At 43.4% G+C, this 21,161-nt stretch overlaps 1 protein-coding gene across 6 annotated transcripts in view; it reads right to left on the bottom strand.

The window, feature by feature from the left end:
- Positions 1–20,374, bottom strand: part of pcdh7b (protocadherin 7b) — a 127,856-nt gene extending 107,482 nt beyond the window's left edge. For 2 of the 6 annotated variants that reach the window (XM_008435476.3, XM_017310480.2), the window contains exon 1: positions 16,059–20,374. In XM_008435476.3, the coding sequence (XP_008433698.1) occupies positions 16,059–19,136 (3,078 nt within the window). In that variant the 5' untranslated portion in view covers positions 19,137–20,374. The remainder of the gene's footprint in view (positions 1–16,058) is intronic. The other 4 variants (XM_008435474.3, XM_008435475.3, XM_008435472.3 and 1 more) reach the window with 2 other exon arrangements.
- Positions 20,375–21,161: the final 787 nt, after the last annotated feature.

The raw sequence follows: 21,161 nt of genomic DNA, 5'->3' as shown, positions 1-21,161 counted from the left end.
CATTTTATTTTTTATTTTTTTAGAGCTTCTACACGCCGATAAAAACAACTCAGCTTCTGACAGGTTCTCACCCTCGGTGACATACACGGAAGAGCATACGAGAGTGCTGCAGACAAGGCAGGTGAAAAAATAAATAAAAAAATAAAATCAAGTGCGAAGACACAGACGCTGACATGTTCGCCAAGGCCCCTTTTTTTGCCACCCTCCCCCTTCATCCTTCATCCGTCGTCACTCACTGCCCACAGTGCTCATTATGAGGTCTGACACAAAGTCTGCAAAGACACAGAGGCCAGTAATCAGACGGAAGCCCCGGCGCTTCTAAAGCCAGCCGTATTTAAACTAAGGTGGGGTGAATGTTGTATTTAAAGAAGACTCTGCTTCTATTCCTGGCAATGCAACATAAACTAAAGTGGTCCTATATATTTTCTTTTCTTACTTTAAGATGAAGAACAGCATGATAGCACTGGGGTTGGCTAGGTTGCTAGGAGTGACAGCCAGGGGCTTTTTGTGAGACGGAAGCCAATTTCAAGGCATCAGATGTGCCTAAGATGTTATTCTTGGAATATACAGCATTTTCATAACTGAAGAAATATGGCTTAATTGCTTTATTTAACTAATAAAATGTATTTAAAATAAATGTCTGGCTGCATTGAGTGTTTTAAGACTCCGAAGGATGTTCAAGCCCGAACAAAAGTATAAAATTTATATTTACGCGGTTTCTAAAAGGTTTTGCCAATAACAAGGAAAGTATGAAATCTAACATTTAAAGTCTATGTAAGTGTTGGAAAAGTACAAGTTTGAATTTACATTATATTATATCTTATCCGTCATCTAAAAGACAGTAATTTTTTCATTTCTAGAATACATAATTAGATTGGATTAAAGGTTAAATGATGACATTTAGTTTTGGTTTATGGCATCACGTCTTGAGTATTTGTCCAATGTATTTTTTTGACTTACAGATAAAGACGTTCAAAAACATTTTTTTTAAAAAGTGCAATTACACAGTTGGGTGGCTTCTGAATCCCTCTATTACTGTGTGGAAAAACAAGCAAATGCTCATTAAATGTGAAAAATATGGACCTACTTAAATTAAATATACTAGCAGCCTGCTAAGAAATAAAGTTATTTAGTTACACTTAATGTCTTCAGATTCAATTACGTCAAAAAAAGGACTGTCTTGTATCAAACTTCCACATACTCTGTGCTACATTACAATCTGAATAGCCCTTATGTGTGAGAGTGAACGTGCAGGACTCCTTCTCCTCCTCCTCACAAAATCAAGATCTTATTAGTTAACACACAGATGACCTGATCTGTTAATTAGCCGTGAAAAATGTGTGCAACTTTGCATCGACCTGCAGTGAGACGAGTCTAACTGCACCTTCCAGGGTTTCCTCCGCACCTTCCGAACGTGAGGAATTTGCGTTACATTTTCCAGTCCACCACCACTTTGGCATTCTGCTCGCTCCTCACACATTTACTACGTGTATTCAGCAATCCTTCCGTGTTGATCCTCCCTTGACACCGCTTCCTTTAATCCGTCTGAATGAATTCATTGCCATTCAGCCGTCATTTTCCCTTCAGATATGAAGTAAAATACAGAAGCCTCGTCTCATCTGTCTTTAAGATTCATGACTGTTTGATACTTTGGGATGATTGAAAACCGCAGATTTCAATGCGGCGCACCAATGACAGTCTTGACCTTATAAAATTTAAAAAGAATGCAAGTCTTTTCTCAAAAGGATTTGAAGAGTGACAGAAAGCTTTTTAAGTACTACCAGGCGGATGCTCATTCTCACCTCCCAGCTCAGAAGTTGTGGTTTTTCTCGCACTGATGAGATTCAGAACGTTGCGCACATTTCCCAAACTGGAATAGGTGAGGAAATAGGTTACCCAGCGAACTGACTGCATTTGAGATATTTCCAGAAAATCATGGCCTAGAGAGAGAAAAAAAAAAGAGCACAGGATTGTGCATCCACTGATCTAGCTCTGACTTTCTAATTTGATCTCATGAATCAGGAACTCAAAGTGAGGAGGGGCAGCGACTCCCCAAGGCTCCCCGAGGAGCTGTGACACAGCGAAGAGATGAGCCCGCAGCGTTAAAGGAAACTGCTGCCAATTTAGTGTTCGGGGACCTTCATCTTTGAAATGTTCCCTGCTTTGCCCAGATGGCTTTATCAAAACAGTTTAGCGGAACACGGCGTTCAATGCGCCTCATCCGACTCTGGGCCAATGCGATGCTAGGCAATGGTGGTTACTTTTTTATTTTTATTTAAATTTTTTTTCTGGGGAGGATCTCACCCTTGAGCTCAGAGTTTGGCACTGAAGTATTCAAATTACTGGGTACAAGCAAGATGACAGAGCAGAGAAACCCCCACCCCCCTTTAAAAAAAAAAAAAAAAAAAGAAATCTGGGCTTATGGCCATGGAATAAGTTGTGATAGGAGGGAGAGAGTGTGGTGGAGGTACAGCGTCCTCCTGGAAAAGATATATAAAAAGAACCTAAATGAATTCCTATTTAACAGCACAAGGTATTGATCCAGCATTTAGCTTTAGCACATTTAATCAATGAGTGGAAAAACAACTGTCATGCAATAAACGTAGCCAGACGTCTATGATATGAATGCATTCACTTTTTGACATTGATCAGATTGTCTGAGAACATTAATCGGAAATCACTTCCGATTTCCCTCGGATCTAAAAGAGGCTCGTTTCTATTAGTTACTGTTCAAAACAGTAAAGACAATAAAACATGCTGTTCCAGGGAGGTAGGGCTGTGTTGATTTTCATGTATCATAAAAAAAAGGGGTCAAGAAACAAGATCTGTAACAAGATGTATACACTCGCCGGCCACTTTATTAGGTACACCATGCTACTACCGGGTTGGACAACAACTGTGCTACGTTCAAAGTCACTTCAAAGTTCAAAGTCACCTTTTTTCCCCCCATTCTGACGCTCGGTTTTAACTTCAGCAGATCGTCTCGGCCTTGTCTACATGTCTCAATGCGTTGAGTTGCTGCCACGTGATTGGCTGATTCGACATTTGTGTTAATGAGCATTTGGACAGGTGTACCTAGTAAAGTGGCTGGTGAGCGTAAATGCAGCATATGAAGAGATATTTGATTAGACCAAAACTTAGATCAGTATATATTCCCGACATTATTTCTATTGGGTAATTTGCAGAATATTAAAAATATATTTTGAACATTTTCTTTAGAATCAAAAGTTTGCATACATATGTTTTGCTGTGTAGATATATTTCTGTCCACATATTTGCCACAGTGCTGAGATCAAGCCTTTAAGATGGCCGCTCCAACATTTTCGCTGTGTTGTCCTTAAGCCACTTGCCTCCTAATCTGAGCAGTAATCAGATTACTGCATTACAACATTCACTTTGACTTCCTGGATGATGTTGCTTCAATATTTCCAATTTTTTTTCTCTCCTCTTGATACAGTTCTGTAAAGTGCACCAGTCCCTCGTGTAGCAAAACCCGAGGTGGCTTCACATTATGCAGCCACCTCTCTGCTTTACTTTTGGGATGATGCTCTGAGATCTGCAAACTTTCCCACTTTGTCCTCCAATTGTAACAAACATCAGTATGGCTAGAATCTTCAGCGTCAGCTCCGCCAACACCGAAGAGCATAGCATGTAAATAATTATAGTAATAATCAACTAATACCATCGTTAGACATGTCTGTGGGATTACACAAGTGCAACTGATAATGAATTTACCTTAAAATTCTTCACTAGAGGTTCCAATGAATTTGTAGTGTGCGGTACATTGTCGTAGTAGCAATATATAGCTTATAGATTCCTGAGAAAAGAAAAAAAAGACCTTAACTGGGACACTTCTGCCTTTAAACAGAACTCCTCTTAGCTTTGCAAAACCGTGGCATCTTAAACATAAATTACAAGGTCCCTCGATTGTCATGTCATGTCCCTGATTCGCCGGGAGAATAGCTCATTCAAAGCCATTCAAAAGAGTAAGGCACACACACACACACACACACACGCACGCACACACACACACACACACACACACACACACACACACACACACACACACACACACACACACACACACACACACACACACACACACACATGTCTGCACTCGCGCGCACTCATCCTCAGACGTAAATCTTTCAAACGTGCAGAGGAAGGCAAAGGAGGCAAGAGCGGTTATGCATGTTAAACACATTTGCTTAGACATCAAACGATCGCCTGCAATTGGCTTCACGGGGGGAAAGTAATCTGCGCTGCTCAAACATTCGGCGCGGCAGCCCGCAGAATTCTGATGGTGATTAAACAGAAAAGCAACTGTCTGCGCTCACCGTCCAGCTGGTTGGGATCCCCTTCTCCTCCGCCCCCCACCCTCCCCACTCCCCCCAACCCCCCATGTCGCGCAGTCAGGCACTTTACCGCCTGTCACGGTCACGTCACCAGTTCATAAAAACTCTTCACTTCCTTCATGCACTTATGTTGCCAGCCCCTCCGCTGAAGACTGTTATTAATGTATCATTTGAGGCAGATTAAAGGTGATGAATCTGACACTAATTGAGGCATGTTAAGCAAAGCCTGCGTTGGAAAATAAAGTTGAGGTGAAAAAAAAAAGAAAATGAAAGAAAAGAAAAGAAAGGAAGAGAGAAGAACCCCGGTCATGTTTAAGCAGCTTTGTTTACCATTATTCTAATCATTTTTACCGCCTCCAGACGTGTCAATTTGATTGATACCCCTGCCTCTCCCCCAATCCCAGACCTCATCAAGCTGGAGCCAAGCGGCAGCGAACGTTAACAACATCCCCCCCCATTTCTCCCTTCGTCTCAGCGGCCCAGCTTCCGCCCCACCTTCCCCCGAAAGGCACTTCTCACCACTGAATCCACTCTGTAATTTACAAGTGGCTATTGTGTCCCAAGTGTTGCATTGGAGCAAGTCTAAGTAAATGAACCATGTCAAATACCTGCTTTTTTTTTTTTTTTTGCCTTGATTACAAACTCAAGTTCGTCCTTCTCCATAACCGGAGCAAACCAGGCAAAAATACCACATTTATGAACCTGTTATTATTCAAGCAACCCGAGCTCGCATGCCTATTCCCAAATCAAATCGGGGGAACCGGTTCTTCACCAGTGGCCGGTTTGATTGACTGTTTGTAGCTGTTACAAAGAACACGGCGGCTCTCGGGCGAGAAGGAGAAAAAAACCAGAACGACTCCATCTCCAGGGCTTGTGTGGGAGGGGGGGGAAGGGTAAAAGCTGAAACCTAAGTTAGATAATAAACAGGCTATAGGGCAAGGCGCCGCAGATCAATACGTGAAACCATATTAAATGTTTGGAGCTCCTCAATTCGCAGTAGAATCCGTCTGACTAAAGTCAGCATTATAGTCACGGCACGGCCATTTTTATATTGGAGTTTCGAGTGTGCTGGCCGATGGGGGAACGCGGCTCGTACTGGTAGCAGACTATAAACAACTCTGTTTGTCTGGGCATCGGTACATGAAGCAAGACTATAGATTTAATCAAAGGTGTCTAAGAATAAACCGAGACAACCAAGATGACGGATCTCGGCTTCTTGAGAAAGACGGTACGTAATGCGTCTACACCCCAAAAAGCCCACATCAAAGAGAAATGTCGTGTTTATTAAATACAAGAAGTGCTTAATTACCTCAGGTCTTTCTCCACACCAATCCCTAAATCATCTTTGCATTTGCTCAATGCATGCCTAATAGTTTATTTATTCCAACAAAATGAGCTCTTGCTTTATTTTTGGCTGCAGATGCACTGATCAAGCTTTTACTGGCTGCTACCGACTTCAACTTTTCTTGGATGTTTGAGCTGCTGATTGCACTTTTCTTTCATGCTTACAAATTAGTTTGAGTTCTTTGTTTGGATTTTTTTTTTTTTTAATAACATAACAGGTCTATAAGGACGTGGGCACCGGGATTCAAATCAGTTTTGGTGCCTTAATGGTGGCTTTTAACCCAAGACATACACAAAACTGAGACTGAGCTGTCAGAACCCATATTTCTTGATAAACTGGTGAAAATGATCCTTTAACCGGGATAAAATGTAAGTCTTCCAGGACTTACATTTTACACAAGGTATAAAAATGAATGTTGTCAATGCTCTACTGGCTGAATGTATCACACTTAAGAGGGAATGCAATTCACTCATCTTAATGTATGAATTTGTACAGAAAGGTAAGGTGAAATTTAAATACACATTAATATAATAAGTGAAAGAAAAATCATTGAACTGACATGAATAAATGAACACTTTCTGCACAATCCTGAAAATAGTAGAAGCAGATAAAAGATAGGAGGCAAAGTGAAAAATTTGTGTTTTCCCCAAAAAAAAAAAGAAAAAAAAAGCCAGCTGGACTTCATATTTCACATGATTTGATAGCAGCTACCTTCCGAGGTCTGTCGTAACTCCAGCTGCCCTGTGACCTTCATTCTTCAGCGGGCAGGCAGATCCTTCCAGGCTCTGACAAGATTTATCGGGCCTGGCTAATAGCCTGCTCTCTACCAGGTAAGGCCTCATCGATACAGGGGCTTCTGCTGCCCCTTTTGCCTGCTGCCTTGCTAATGAACACCTCTGCTCTTTTTCTTCTTGCTCGCGTCCACACTTTAAAATGCAGATGGCATAGATCGGCGTCCGACGTTAGAAAAGTCTTTCAAACTTTGAGGTGAAGCGTTAAGGCCTTCCAGAGTTTGTTTAGAGTTCCTTGAGCAGGTGACAGCAAAGCGGCGCCTTGAGGCCCGTCGGCTCCTTTCGCCTCAGTGCGCGCGCGCGCGTGTGTGTGTGTGTGTGTGGGGGTGTGTGTGTGTGTGCGCGTGGGGGTGTGTGTGTGTGCTGGAGAGAGAATATGTAATAACCAGACAAACAGACAAAAATAATGAAGGGCAATCCCTGGGTAAACACAAATGGGGGTCACACACACACAGGATATTGAAACCCTCTCAGGCATGTTGTTGCTCTCGTGTGCATGGCGTGCCGCATGATGGAGAGGCTGAACTGTAAGCCCCCCCCCCCCAAAAAAAACCCTCCATCCCCGATTGCTCTCTTCTGAAACCCTTTCCGTTTTAGGCAACACCACACAAACCTCCAACTGTAAACGCACACACACACGCACACACACACACATATTTCATCACCTCCACCTATCAACACAGAGAGCACACCCGGCGAGAACAACATGCGCAAACTTTCACACACGTCCCCCCAGGCTTTGATGGATAGCCAGTGAGCGCTCTGCCTCCTGTTTCCTACGCATTAAATCTCGTTTTGGGTGTGTGAGGGTGTGTGGTGGGGGGGGAGGTAATAGAAGCAGCCAAGCTGTCCTTTTCCCCTCCACTTTTCCAAGTCAAGTAGTTCCCATTATCTTCTGCTGCTTAGCAAATATGTATGATCGGAGCCTGTTAATAAAAAGCCATATGCTCTGGGTGAAAAAGGAAAACCTTCGGATGCATTATTTATCAGGGGCTATTCATACTTTATCTAATTTAGTCAGGGGAGTTTGGTCGGTCTTAATATTTTTAATATTTTAGCGGATCCTCGGAGCAAAAAGTCAGAAAAGGGGCAGAATGTGAAGGGAAAGAGAGAAAAGGGCTTATTTGTCTGAGGCTTAGAAAATCTGACGGTGGAGTGAGGGCTGCACCTGTTAAATACACAATAAATACCTCTACTATCCTTTTCTGAATGTATAACCAACACGTCTTAGTCTCAAACGTTTGTTTTCATTCTAGACATTGACCGGCATAAAGTTCTCATGTTATTAAAATTACAACAATCTCAGAGTATTAGTACAACTTAAAAAAAAAAAGCATAGCATGATCATATTTAAAACGGAAAAACGATCAGTTTAGCTATGTAAATAATCTAACATGTCAGTTATGATCATTCTAATCACGTCATCGCTAGCAATATTTTTTTTGTTACCAGTCAAAGTTCAGAATTTGTTTTCGAACTCCTGCGTGTTGCATTTATCCACCTATTTAGTATTTTTCATAGAACTTGCAGACGGCTGCTCAGGCAACGGTTAGTTGTCTGCGTTACAGAAATATTTCCAGTTAAATTTGTGAGTAACGTATTAAGCGTAGAAGTCTTCTTTCAGCGAGCTTACCAGAAAGCAGCAACAGGTGAGGCAGGGACAAGGTTGTTTTACTCTGTTTAGCTGGACGCGAGGGCAAGACAGAAAATGTTTGCAATTTTTGAAACCCTAACTTTACAAAACTTTGTGTTAAGTGGCTTATGCCAAGACACCAGCATAACATGGTGACATTAGTTTTTTAAAGTTAGGCAGGATGTTTTTTTATGTAGCTGACCTCCAGCCTGCTGCTTAGCAAACACAACAGACTGAGCTTGCAAACTGTAGCTTCAGCAAAAACAAAAACTACATTACTAAGATTGACCCTGACACTACATTAGTTCCTGCACGATGGCTGCCTGTGCTTTTTGTTCCCCAACCAGAAATATTTCCAAATATCTGATCGGTCTTCATTCAGCCAGCTAACTGACCGTCCTCAGCAACAGATGGGGGCAACACCCCATTAATCCACACTTTGTACAGCTACAGACAACTTCAATCGTTGTGCCACGTTTTCTTGCATCTCAATAGAAGAACCTTAAATCATAGGAATATTAAGACATGACATATTTGTGGTTCTAAAAACCGGAGCCTCTTAAAACCTTGGTATACCTTCACACACTTAACCACCTAATTTCATTACTTCCAAATAAAAGCTACTGCTCAATGATGCCTTAAATGTGCTACACATGAATATGCTCGCTCAGGCATTGAACTTAGAACATACAAGTTCCATACAAATACAGCCAACCTGTGACACAGTTGCATGTATGAGAGCCAAAACCAAAACCTTTCTCATGTTTATATTTTTTTACAGTTACACTGTCTCGCCTCACCAATACAATTGTTTGCGTGTTTTCTAGCTCAAATCTTTTGTTCTCCAACCTTCTGAATCTTGTCATATTACAATTTGTACTGATAAGACACAGACTGTTTCCCCAAGTTGGAGACATGCTCCTTCCTCCTTCCCAGAGAAGATAGTTTTTGGGGGTTTTTTTTATTCCAGGACACAAAAAAAAAAAAAAGAGACATGTGAGATTTTAGAGTTAGTGCTTAGGAAGAAATTATGGATCTGTGCATCTGGCTTTCAATGGGTTTCTGTTCTCCTCATTCACGAAGGCCAATGTGGCAATATAGGTGATGGTGAAAGGGGAGGGGGACGGTTTAAATCGCCGCTGCTTAGCAGGGGGCCACAGGCCCTGCTGACAGGTCCCTTGACACCGTGACACCTGCGTAAGCCGTGCTGACAGAAGGTGATATATCCTATTTATCACTATGGGCTCTTTCACTTGCGAGCGAGCGAGAACGACTGTCACTCAAGCCGAATCTGGGCCCAGACATACAATGCTCCCCTCTACATTTATCATCAGCCCTGGTAAAGATGTAGAAAGCTTTAAAATAGTAATTCATCTTGCATTGCAGCAGCATAATATCACACTGATTCACAAAAAACATTTCCTCCAGGTGTCTGTCGCAACTTCGGCTGTTTCGAATGTTTTCATTATTGTCTTGACCGTATAACTGATAAAGATGAACAAAGACCTTTCTTTGTTAATTTCTTGTTCATGATATGAGAATGCCTTTCCACGCACATTAAGGTTCAAAATGTTCCCTGTTTTTCTCTAGTGAATATGCTGCTGCAATAAGAGACTGTACCCATCTTTGGCAGATTGGGTGCCACAAATACGGAAAAAATGTTACTTTCACATAAATACAACACAAATTACCGGGCTATACTTCAGAAATGGTAAAGGAAAGAAAACTTAGCATTCATGTCAGACAGATGTGTTCATCTTCGTTAATTGGAAAGTGGATGCAAGCAATTAGCAAGAAAACTGCAGCAAATCTTTAATTCCATTTTGATAACATTCCACTGCAATAAGATTTTCATTTACTTTTACCAGATAAGGTGTCAGTACATGTGAAAGGTGCCGTTCGCACATTAACAAATTTTCTGAAAACAAGGCTTAAAGGAGCTCCATTGCCAAAACAAAGCAACCTTTTCTTCTTGATAGAACGTAAAAGCGACATATGAACTCTACTGAAATACAGGACCAAACAATAAAAGTAAATGAGCGAATCAAACGATATTTGGCCCCATTTTCCCGGAGACTCGTGCAGTTTTGATGAGCGGCAGTGTCACAGCAAACGCAGCGCCATTATTTTGCCCATTAGTCCCCCAAAAACAACAAGCCTTACGTTTGATCCGCGTTGTGATCCCGCTCCTCGACACAGAACTAGTCCCCGGGGTCGCGCAGCAACCGAGCTAAGTGATGTTCTCATTTAGTTGATTCTGGCTCCCAGAGTCGATGCGAGGGGACAGCGACGGGAGGAAACAACAAGGCTAGCATGGCGCATCATAAACCTTGGGAGCCTTGTAAAAGTCAATTTGCTGTACAAACTCCTCGGAACAACCGCCTCGACAAACAAGTCCCGCTATACTGGTGATTGATGGGGCCTCAGGAAAGGCAAATCTGCAAATATGAATCGGCTTTATCCTTGGCGAGCCCTATCTAATGTGATCTCTGCCGAGTATGAAATGAAATTCCACTTTGGATGACATCAAATTGAAAGAAGCGGCGAGAAGAAGGTGGCATCCTCGACACTGCCACTTACAATCAGCAGCATGGAGAGCGATTTAAGGTGGCACGCGGCTTAAATTTCTCGTCTTTTACGCTTTTATTGCGCACCCTTTCCTCGCTCCTTCTTTTTTTCCCCACTCTACCGTTCGCCACCTTTTCGTGACAAGTGCCGAGGCTTCTTCAGGTTCTTCAATCATGAGTATTTATTTGCATGTGAAGACAGCCTATCTCACTGGCCTGCGTATGCGGTGAGGAGAGAGTTAAGGAAGAGGGGAGTGGGGGGGGGGAGCAGAACGAAGCAACAATTTACACGCTTTCCCTTATAGATGAAACAAATAAAGCTCTGTATTAAAATATTATGCAGAGTAATATTCCAGACACTATAGCAACCCGCTATAGCAATCTTCCAGCGTTTTTCTCCCCACTTCTCAGTCTCCACCATTTCTGCCTGCGTATCAGGTATGTCTAATCCGCAGATTAGTAATTGCCTCGGAGCAAATGCATTCAAATCACCAAACAAAATTATACGAGGAAAACGCTGCCCGCTGCAATTTCATGAGTATTACTGTGCTCTCTTACTCCTTCCATTTTCCCCATTCGGAACATAAACAACAAAAAAGCCCGAGCGGCCACAGATTGAATTAGGGCCCTAATAGATCCAAAACAATTTTGATAACGTTAGCCACAGTCAGCAGCAGCAAGGACAAGCGCTAATAATAATGTGGCAATAAACAAACCAGCTTACCGCAAACTGCTTCTCTCTCTCTCTCTTCTACTAAACGCAAGATTTCCAGAGTGGTATTTTTTTTTTCACATTTAGAGCACTGTCCTGAATTTCAAAAACAAAAGTGTGTTTCTTGTTATGATCATTGTGTTGTTAAAGGACGGTAACTGTCTCTGTGACCAAATCCTGAAAAGCTTTTGAAACCAGAGGTAATGTCTTCATTAAGCTGTAAGGTCACGCTTGCTAGCGAGTTAACTAGTATCGAGGTACACTGAAGATTTAAAAGCATAGGGGTTTTCACCAGTCGCATGGACAAAGATTAAGTCTGACTTATTTTTACTTTCACTTAAAATAAAATAATAAAGAAAAAAAAAACTCATTCAGATGATTGAGGAGATTTATAGTCACACAAAACTCTCTGCAAAGCAGCTGACTGCAGGCTAGCAACCTGAGCAGGTAGCCTGACTAATTATTCTGGTAATAGCATCTAGAAATGCTTTACTCTATAAATATAGACTTAATAGATATTTACTATCACTTTTATTTACTGCCAAGCAGTTGGTACACCAACAAAGTAGACAGCTCAACTTATATCAGTTTTTACACTTCTGTTTAGCGTTGCATATCTTTAGGAAAACATAAGTCAATAATATTAACCTCAGAGTACCCAAATTTTCTAGTCTTCTCTTCCTTTTTACATCATTATGATGATCGACCAGACTTCTTCCATCTGGCAACTATTGTTTGCTATCAGAGAGGGAACGCAAAGGTGGCATTATACATAGTATTTTCACTAGAGGTTTTTATTTTGTGGTTTAGCTCAATGGCTAGTTCTTATCCGATTCTATTAGTGGCTTTTTTTTCCTAAGGTGTTTAGGCAGCTACATTTCTCAGGTTGAAACAAATGAGGTCGTAGGCAAAGCGCAACGTTTCCATATTGGTTTCCTGCTCCGCCTGCAACCTCCAGGGCAATCACATCCTATGTTTTGGCTACAAACGCCACCTCAATGACCTCCATTTGCATGGTGATCTTATTTGTCCTGTACAAGTGTGGTCAGGAGGAGCGGGGGAGGGCGGGGGAGGTTGAGTGAAGGTACGCCCTTTTTTGCAAATGAGTTGATTTTTAGCCGGAGAAAGTGGCAGTAACAGCTGGCCAGAGGACCTAAAGGCGGGGATGGGGGGTGGGTGTTGCGGTGAAGTGTGAGCAAAATCCGGTTGTTTTCTGCCTCGACCCGGAGGCAAGAAAAGCAGGTTTAAATCTGTGGACGGGGCTCGGTCCGCACCAAAGGGGCGACACTGCAGGAAGCACAGAGTACAAGCTTCTGTGGCTCACTGCTGATTAAGAGTGATCCACCTGGGCACAAATGGTGCTTTGAGGTGCAATGATAAAACACAAAACTGATGGGCTTTGCTAATTCAATGGCTAAGTGATTTCATTTCTCTATGCATTACGGTTGGACTGCATTATTTCCTGGCACTAGTCAGAACAGAAACTACTGCCAAAAGTAATAAAGTTAAGTGCTCTGTTAAGAGAAAACACCACTCACCAAGCCTTTGGACGCAGCAAGTTGAAACGCAGGCATGTAAGGATATGGATTGGAGAGAGATGTGGGGTAGGCAAGCCACAAAAAGAAAAAAATGAATATGAATAATAGTAGGAACTGTACTGATTAGTGTGCAATCAGTAAAAAAAAGGTTAAAAATGACATTGGCCTTAGTGGAAACCCTCACCAGCAGCTGGGTGACGCTCCAGCATCCTCCTCACATTTAGCTTGGCTTAATGACTGTTTAAATGTCTGATGGGCTTAAAAGAAAAGGTTCGGTTCACTGATAAACTTCCTCAGTTGCTTGGTTACCTGCCCGTGCAGGTTGCCTCTGTAGTTATTGTAAGATTAGGTGGGCGAGGGAGGGAAAAAAAAAAAGACGGAACCCGATACCTCCGAGATTACAGTTAGTGTTTCAGGCCTATTTTCCGTCTTCCTGTCCTTTCTATCTTTTCCACCCAAACGTTGAGTCCCTGGTGAAACAGTGGGGGCCATTCTCTCCACCGCTAACAGGGCTGTCTTTCTTGCGCCTGTCTCTATCTCTTCCTACGCACACGTTGAAGAATATTCTCTATCACCGCTTCTTCAATATAGCTAAATGCTTCAAACATGGATCACGTTCAAATGTTTAAACATGTAAGTCTTTTATTTTTTTTATATCAAATCAGAACGAGGCTCAGGCTAATTCCAAAGAAGAAAATCTTTCTATCATACGTTTTGCACAGTTTAAACTTTAAGGTCCTTAGAATTCAAAATCCGGTGTAATCGGCACCTCTCTGTTTTTATCACTGACCCTACCCCACTTGTTGCTTCTCGTTGATAGTCAGCTGGCTAAGGACTTCTGATTGTTGCTATTTTTAAGACACCTGGCATGTCTTTTAACCTATCCCAGAGAACATAACTAAAGATTTAATATCCCCTGGTGCTACTTTAAGCCTATAAGCAGCTCAGACTCAAAATGAAGTACACTTTACTGTGAGGCGAGTTAAAATCTATTTAGCAAAGTGTTATAGATGATTTCCGAGCTGTTATAATCAAGGGGTTACATTAAGACACACCTGTCCTTGCACGCTTTATTATGTCTTTAGTATAAATGACTCTTGCAGGACAACAGGACATATTTTGGAGCAGGATGACCACTTTGTGTTTTGATCTAATAAAAGAGGTGGCTGTTAAATGCTGTAATTGGAGCACATGAACAAACACCTTCTCTTCAGTTAGCTCCCATTTGCCGCCCCTAAACCGTGGCCACCCGTTCACCGCAGAAGAACATACCAAGAGTCAGTATTCAGTTTAAATATATTGCTTCCCATCGCACATTAAATGTCAGACCAGCAGTTTCACATTGTGGAGACGGATGACGTTTCCTTGAAGATCACTACGGGCTCTATGTATCTGGGTGTTGCAAGCTGAGTTCAGACGCTGTATTCCAACAAATCCAGAGTCCATAAAGGCTCCCCGCAGCTTTAATGTCGAGAATAAATATATAAATATATGCACGGGCATAGTGACACACAATACATGCTGCTGCCGAAGCAGCAAATAGAGTGCCCTTTTAATTATGCAGGAGACATCCGAAAGCAACAGCACTCCTCACACTCTGGGAAGCAGTTCAGTGAATACACCATATTAGAGGCTGTAACAGACAGAGGCAGGAGGAGAAAGGGAGAGAGGGGAGAGCCATAAAAAGGGACTGAAATGATTCAAGAGGAGGAACAGTGTAAGGAAGAAGGGAGGGGAGAAAAGTTATAGAGAGATGATAGTGAAGATTAAAAAAAGAATCTACAGCCAGATTTTAAAAAAAGCAAGGCAAGAGAGTACCATTGTAAGGGGTGTGATGTGGAGAAAACGACACAAAAGTGAAGAAAAAAAATAGGCAGGGACACAAAGATGTTCTATGCACATCTAGAATAGAGTTAGAGGAGGAAAGTCTGCATTAAATATATAAAAAATTGAACAAAGCAGAGAAAAGGAAAAAGGAAAAGAGAGAATGACAAAAGGGGCACGTAACACTCCTGAATTCTAAGACTAGCACTGAAACCAAGAAAAAGAAAAAAAAAATCAATAATTCATTAGAGCATAATGTACAAGGATATTGTTCTTTTTCCCAAGAAATGAAAATCAACTTGTTTCATCTGGTGTTAACTTTATTTCTCCTCCGTTTTTGCACCTAACGGTGAAAAATTGCCCAAGGAATGTGGAGAGACTGTGTTCAAAACCGGCTCACTTTTTTTTTCTTTTTTTTTTTTTTTTTGGTAAGACCAAAAGACTAGAAATTTTTAAAGAGTGGGGAAGTAAGGAGGGAAATTATACCCTGAAGAAAGGTGGTAAGATAAACCTGAGACAGGAAAAGAAACAGGAGGTACACATGCAAAAAGAAGATAAAAGACTGCGAGACACTGAGGTGCACAACGGTGATATGAAATCTGTTCCCTCTGCTTGGTCAGTGAATTGATGCAGACCTCACAGCAAAGAGGAATTTTAATGTGATATCCTGGCTAGCTGTTCCTACACAGAGTAAACCTGACTCAACCCGATGCAAAAGTGCTTTACAGATACATGCAGGCTATAGCTACCAACTTTCTATTTTCTCCTGTATTCACAAGGAAGAAAAAGAAGCCTTGTCACACACTGAGGGCAGGTCAGGGCTCGACATGGTTACGGAAGGGAGGGGGTGTTGCTGTCCCCCTACCACGCTTCTCTTTGGGATAGAATAACTGCAAACCAAGTCCTTATGTGAGCTGTCCACAACACTCAGACACATATTTCTCAAGGTGAATAGTAGTGACGCCCCTGTCAGGAAAGGCGGCTTGGACACATGCTGTGATGAAAGCAAAAAAAGTTGGACATGTTGGGCCAAAGTGAAACAGTATCCCCAACCCGATCTTATCTAATCCTCCTTAGATCTCTTTCCTTTCAATATTACATGTGAATGGCACTCCAAACCAAAACAGATCAATACCACTAACTTGACACACATTAGCTACATAAAGGCAACAAGACTACTGAGACTAGCACTGTCAGGAAGCATTATGGCAGAGAGAACTCTAAGAGAAAGAAGCAGAAGACATTTAGGAGTGGTGGAGGGAAACAAAGAAACACTGAGATGCGTCTTCTTACCTGTTTGTTGTACTTGTTGATGGTTTGAGTGCTGTAGTCAGAGCAGTGGTCAGATCCAAGGGAAATGTTATCTCCGGTGCCAACAAAGGTGTTGGCAGGGGGCAGGTCCTGAACTGCCTGGTGCTTTTTTCCAGCTGTCGGTGACTGAGGGTGAAGCTGGACAGTTGGGAGCGGTGAACTGGACTTGTAGTGCCGAGCCAGGTCTGGACTTCCCGGCCCACCGTTGACTGAACGGTAGCGTCCCATGCCGGGGCTGTCTGACAGCTTCTCATTGACGCCGTCGTAGCGTTGCCCATTAGGTTTGGAGGCCTCTACTGTGACAATACTACTATAGAGAGGCTGTTTGGACTTTTGTTTCTTTTTGTCTTTCTTGGGCTTCTTGGATTTGTCGTGCTGCTGTGGTGTAAAAAAGTCCTCGTGATCTTTCTTTCCTGCCTCGTAGCCATTCTTGTTCTTTGGGTGGCAATAACGGGCCATGACAACAACGAGAATGATGAGAATGACAGTCATGATGCCCGAAACTACTCCAATTACAATGCTTAATCGTTGTTTGCTGAGGTCATAGTTGGGGTCACCAGCAATATTGGTGTTCAGGGAGGTACTCAGGCTCTTAGCCACCTGTGCCTCCACAATTGTGGAATTGGAAAGTGTCTCATTAACATACACGTGAACCAGGGTGGTGGTGCTCTGTGAAGGCTGACCACTGTCATTCACTTGGACCACAAGTCTGTGGAGACCATAGTGTTTTGGTTCCAGCTTTGCCATCAATGAGATCACCCCTGTGCCCCCATCAATCTCAAACAGCTTGAAGGGGTTGCCCCCAATGATGCTGTAGTTCAGGTCTGCGTTGATGCCAGTGTCCGTATCTGTGGCTATGACAGTTCTGACAACTGTCCTGATGTTACTGGAGGGGGGTAGGAGGGTGTAGGAGCTGTTTATTGGGAAGGTGACTGTTGGTGCATTGTCGTTTTCATCCATGACGAAGAGTGAGACTGTGGCTGTGGCGGATCTGGGTGGATCACCACCATCCACAGCTTTGACACGGAATGTGTATGTAGTTTTTTGCTCCCGGTCAAAGGAGAGGGTGGAAAAAATAGTCCCAGTTTCATTCTCAATGGAAAAGATCTCCTCCTCCTCCTCAATGAAAAGACCCATCTCTGCATTTTGGCCTTTATCAGCATCGATTACTGTGACCATACCAACAGGGCTGTTGGGGTCAAGATTCTCTTTGACATAGAAGGTGAACACATCCTGCATGAACTTTGGATCGTTGTCATTTTTATCCCCCACAAGGACAACCACAGTAGCAGAACCCTGAAGCGTGTTTATGCCCTTATCTTTAGCTATCACTTTAAATTCATAGCGCTCTGTTTGCTCTCTATCCAAGATGGTGTTTACTCGGATGTCTCCACTGTCTGCATCAATAGAGAAAATCCCATTTACAGATGAATCGAGGGAATATGCTATTTCAGCATTTTTCCCACTGTCAGCATCAACAGCTTTTACTGTTGTCACCCTCTCGCCAGGGGCATTGCTTTCAGGGAAGGATACCTCAACTACATTCTGGCTGAAGATGGGAGGATTGTCGTTAGTGTCACCCACTTTGACGATAAGAGAGTTATTACTTGCCAGACTAGGGCTTCCAGAGTCCACAGCCACTATTACCACATTGTATTCCTGTGTGGCCTCATAGTCCAGTGGTGCAGACGTGTGGAGAAAATACTTTTTTTTATTCTGTTCACCTTCCATCTCACTGGCTGGTTTGAGTTGAAAGGGAACATCTCCCACGACTGTGCAGGTTACTACGCCATTCTCTCCTTGGTCTCTGTCTGACACCTGAACCAAAGCAATGGGTGCGTCCACCATCACGTCCTCAGCTACGTTCGCCACTCCGTCTTTTAGGAAAATGCGCCCAATTTTTCGGATTTCAATCGCTGGGACGTTGTCGTTCTCGTCCTTGATATTCAGCACCACTGTTGCCTTATCCATTTTGGGCGGCTGGCCTCGGTCACGAGCCATTACTGTGAACCTCAGTTGGCTAACTTCTTCACGGTCAATGCGGTGCAACACACTTAGCCAGCCAGTGCTCTCATCCAACCTCAGCAGCCTTCTCACAGACTCTGTGGCCGCCCCAAACACATATTCAATTTGACCATTAACCCCAACGTCTGCATCAGCTGCTTTAAGCTGGAGTATCGGCGCACCAGGGGAGCTGTTTTCCGGCAGGTCAGCTTCATACACGTTCTTCTCGAACCGCGGGTTGTTGTCATTTACATCAGTGATCATTACTCTCAGGATGGCCTGAGAGGAACGTGGGGGATCTCCTCCGTCCCTAACCCGCAAGGAGAGCTCATAAGAGTCTCTCTGTTCTCTGTCAAGGGCCCCTTTAATGATGAGTTGGGGTTGCTTCTCTCCATCAATAGTGTCAGCAACTTGCAGTTCAAACACACTGCTCCTGCTCGCGCCCTCCTCAAATCTTCTTTTTCCAGAGTAGGAATCCCCAGAAGATCCCAAACGCCTCGAGTTTTCCCCATTGTCCTGAATTAGCTCATATCGCTCTATTCCGTTCCTGCCAAAATCTCTGTCTGTGGCTGTGGTCAGCAGATAAAGGGTTCCAATGGGTCTGTTCTCCTCCACAGACAGTGTCAGGACAGGCGAGGGGAAAGACGGAGTGTTGTCATTTATATCTAATATGGTGACTTTCCCCTCAAAGAGGTCGACCCAGCTCTGAGCCGGTCCAATCACGGACACCTCGAAATCTATGAAACACTCGTTCTCGTCAAATATCATTTGGCACTGCTGTAATTTCTCGCGGTCTATCCGCCTCTCGTTGGTGGTGAGCTCACCTGTTATGTTGTCTATTTTGAAAAACTCCGAGCCGGACTCCAGGGTGAACGTCACCTCGCCGGACCCGGCCACAATGCCCAGGTCGCCTGCTACGTTGCCAACTCTGACATCGGCAGGTCCCTCCTCCGCCAAGCGGTACCGGAGCACTTGCTTACTCGCAGCGGGCTGATGCACGAGCTGCAATATGAGCATGCAATAGTACAAACAGTCCACTGCTGCAGTAGTCCCCATTGTTCAGTCCTGCAAAGATGTCCTCGGGAAAATGTTTTAAAAGGGGGGGGGGGAAAAAAGTCCCGAAATTGATGTTAATTGACAGTCTGCCTATAAAAAGGCAATCTCGTTCTCATTAGGAGCGCAGTCTTTTTTTCTTTAGGATGCGTGAGACTTCATCCTCTCGTTTCTGCTGCAGTGGAAAGCAGCAAGTGCACGCAGGGGAGGAAGGGGGGTGGTGGTGGGGGGCTCTTTCCTTCTACCTTAATTTATTTATTCTGAGGAGAAAAAATAAATATAGAGAGAGAGAGATACTGTCTTTACGGGGGGAGACTCCGTGCGCTCCGGACTGTGCCGAAGTGCAATAGTCCCGAGCATCAGCGGAAAGTGAATGCAGTCCGGTTCGCTCACGCTTTTTTTTTTTTTTTTTTTTTTACTCACAGTTTGTAGAATCTTCTCTCTCTCTTTTCTTTTTTGATGACGAGGAGGGCTGGGAGAGGGGAGAGCTGAACTCTTCCTCCGTCTGTCCTGATGTTAAGTCCACATATATCAGAGGCGCGTAAAAAGGAGATGCCCGCGCAGGTTGCAAACTCATCCCACTGTGCAGGGTTGAGCGCGGAGCTCGTCACCTCTCCTTTATGTCTTGAAGGTAATATGCAGCAGATTACCTGTCTGGCTTCTTTATTCTGCCTCCTTCCTTGCTTCCTTCCTTCCTTCCTCCCCTCCAAGTCACTCGCAACAAGCAGAATACTATCACTCTCTCACTCCTCCTTTTCCTCCTCCTCGTCTTCTTTAACGAACCAACTCCAGTCCGCAAAAATAAAAAATAGATATAAAAAAAAACAAAAAAACAACAGAAAAATCAGGGCTGACTTCAAAAGGGAAAAAAAACAAACAAACAAACAATAAAGCAGGCAAAGTGAAAAAGTGTATATCCGACGCAGCGTTTAGGTTGAACTCCTTCCTCTCAGACGTTCTGCGTGTTCAGCGTGGACTCTCCCACTCACCCTTTCTCTCTCCCTCACCTGCAGACGCGCCGCATGTGTTGGCAGCCCCTATCTGCAGCACTGTGAGAGGGATTCACAAATGATATTGCAGTCCCTTTCTCTCTCTCTCTCCCTCTCTCTCTCTTCCCCCCTCTTCTGCCTCTCCCTCTTTACCTCTCTCTCTCTTTGCTGGCAGTGCACGTAAACAGGGTCGAAGTTGGTCTTAAACGTCGGGGTCAGACTATGTTTGACCCAAAAAGAAAATGTGTATTAATTATATTCGGTTTTTCCTAGCCATCCCTCCCCCCCCCACACACACACACTTGGAATCACTGGAGATGTGCTTACTTCGTTTTACATTGAGCGATATGACGCAACGTGACTTAAACGTAACATTTCTAATCACATTACACTAATAACGCACGTGTACACGATTGTTAATGTTCCATATAGAAAGCACTGCAAGGTGTAAAGACGACTTTTGCACATTCCAAAGATGTATATTAAATAAATAAATGAAAAAAATTGGCAACAGAAAAGCCCCTCTCAGCAGCAGCAGGACAGACAGCGCTGCGCTTCCCCCGGTGGCTACTAGGAATATAAGCCCAGAAATGCGTGTGGTCGCCGGCGGCTGCATGTCTCTTCCCCCTCCACCCGTCTTGCATGCGTGATGCTCAGTCCACTCAGCAATCAGGAATCCGACACAGTGGACGCACATCACATGAATTCACTTGCATACAGTGGAAAATGACGTTAAAGTCTTTCTTCCGTGTCTGCGGCGCAAACCCACTTCCCTGCGATGCAGATATGCGTGTCCTGTACAATTCATGTTACAATAATTTTGCCCACCATACAAACCCCCCACCACCCCCCTTTTCTTTCTTTTAAGATAAAACTATTCAGGTGGAGTCATCACTTTTAACAGCAACCGTGCAGGTTTTTCTGTGCAGCTGCAAGTGGAGCGATTGCGAAATAAATAAATAAATGAATAAAAACCGAGATGTCTCTGCGTCTTACTGTGCGTTGAGGACATCCTCAACTTTTCAATCGGGCAAAAAAA

This window comes from Poecilia reticulata, chromosome 18 (genome assembly GCF_904066995.2).
Source record: "Poecilia reticulata chromosome 18, P_reticulata-male-v2, whole genome shotgun sequence".
In the NCBI taxonomy this organism is placed as follows: Eukaryota; Metazoa; Chordata; class Actinopteri; order Cyprinodontiformes; family Poeciliidae; genus Poecilia; species Poecilia reticulata.
Note: the sequence above shows the minus strand (reverse complement) of the source record. Positions and strands in the feature narration are given on the sequence as shown.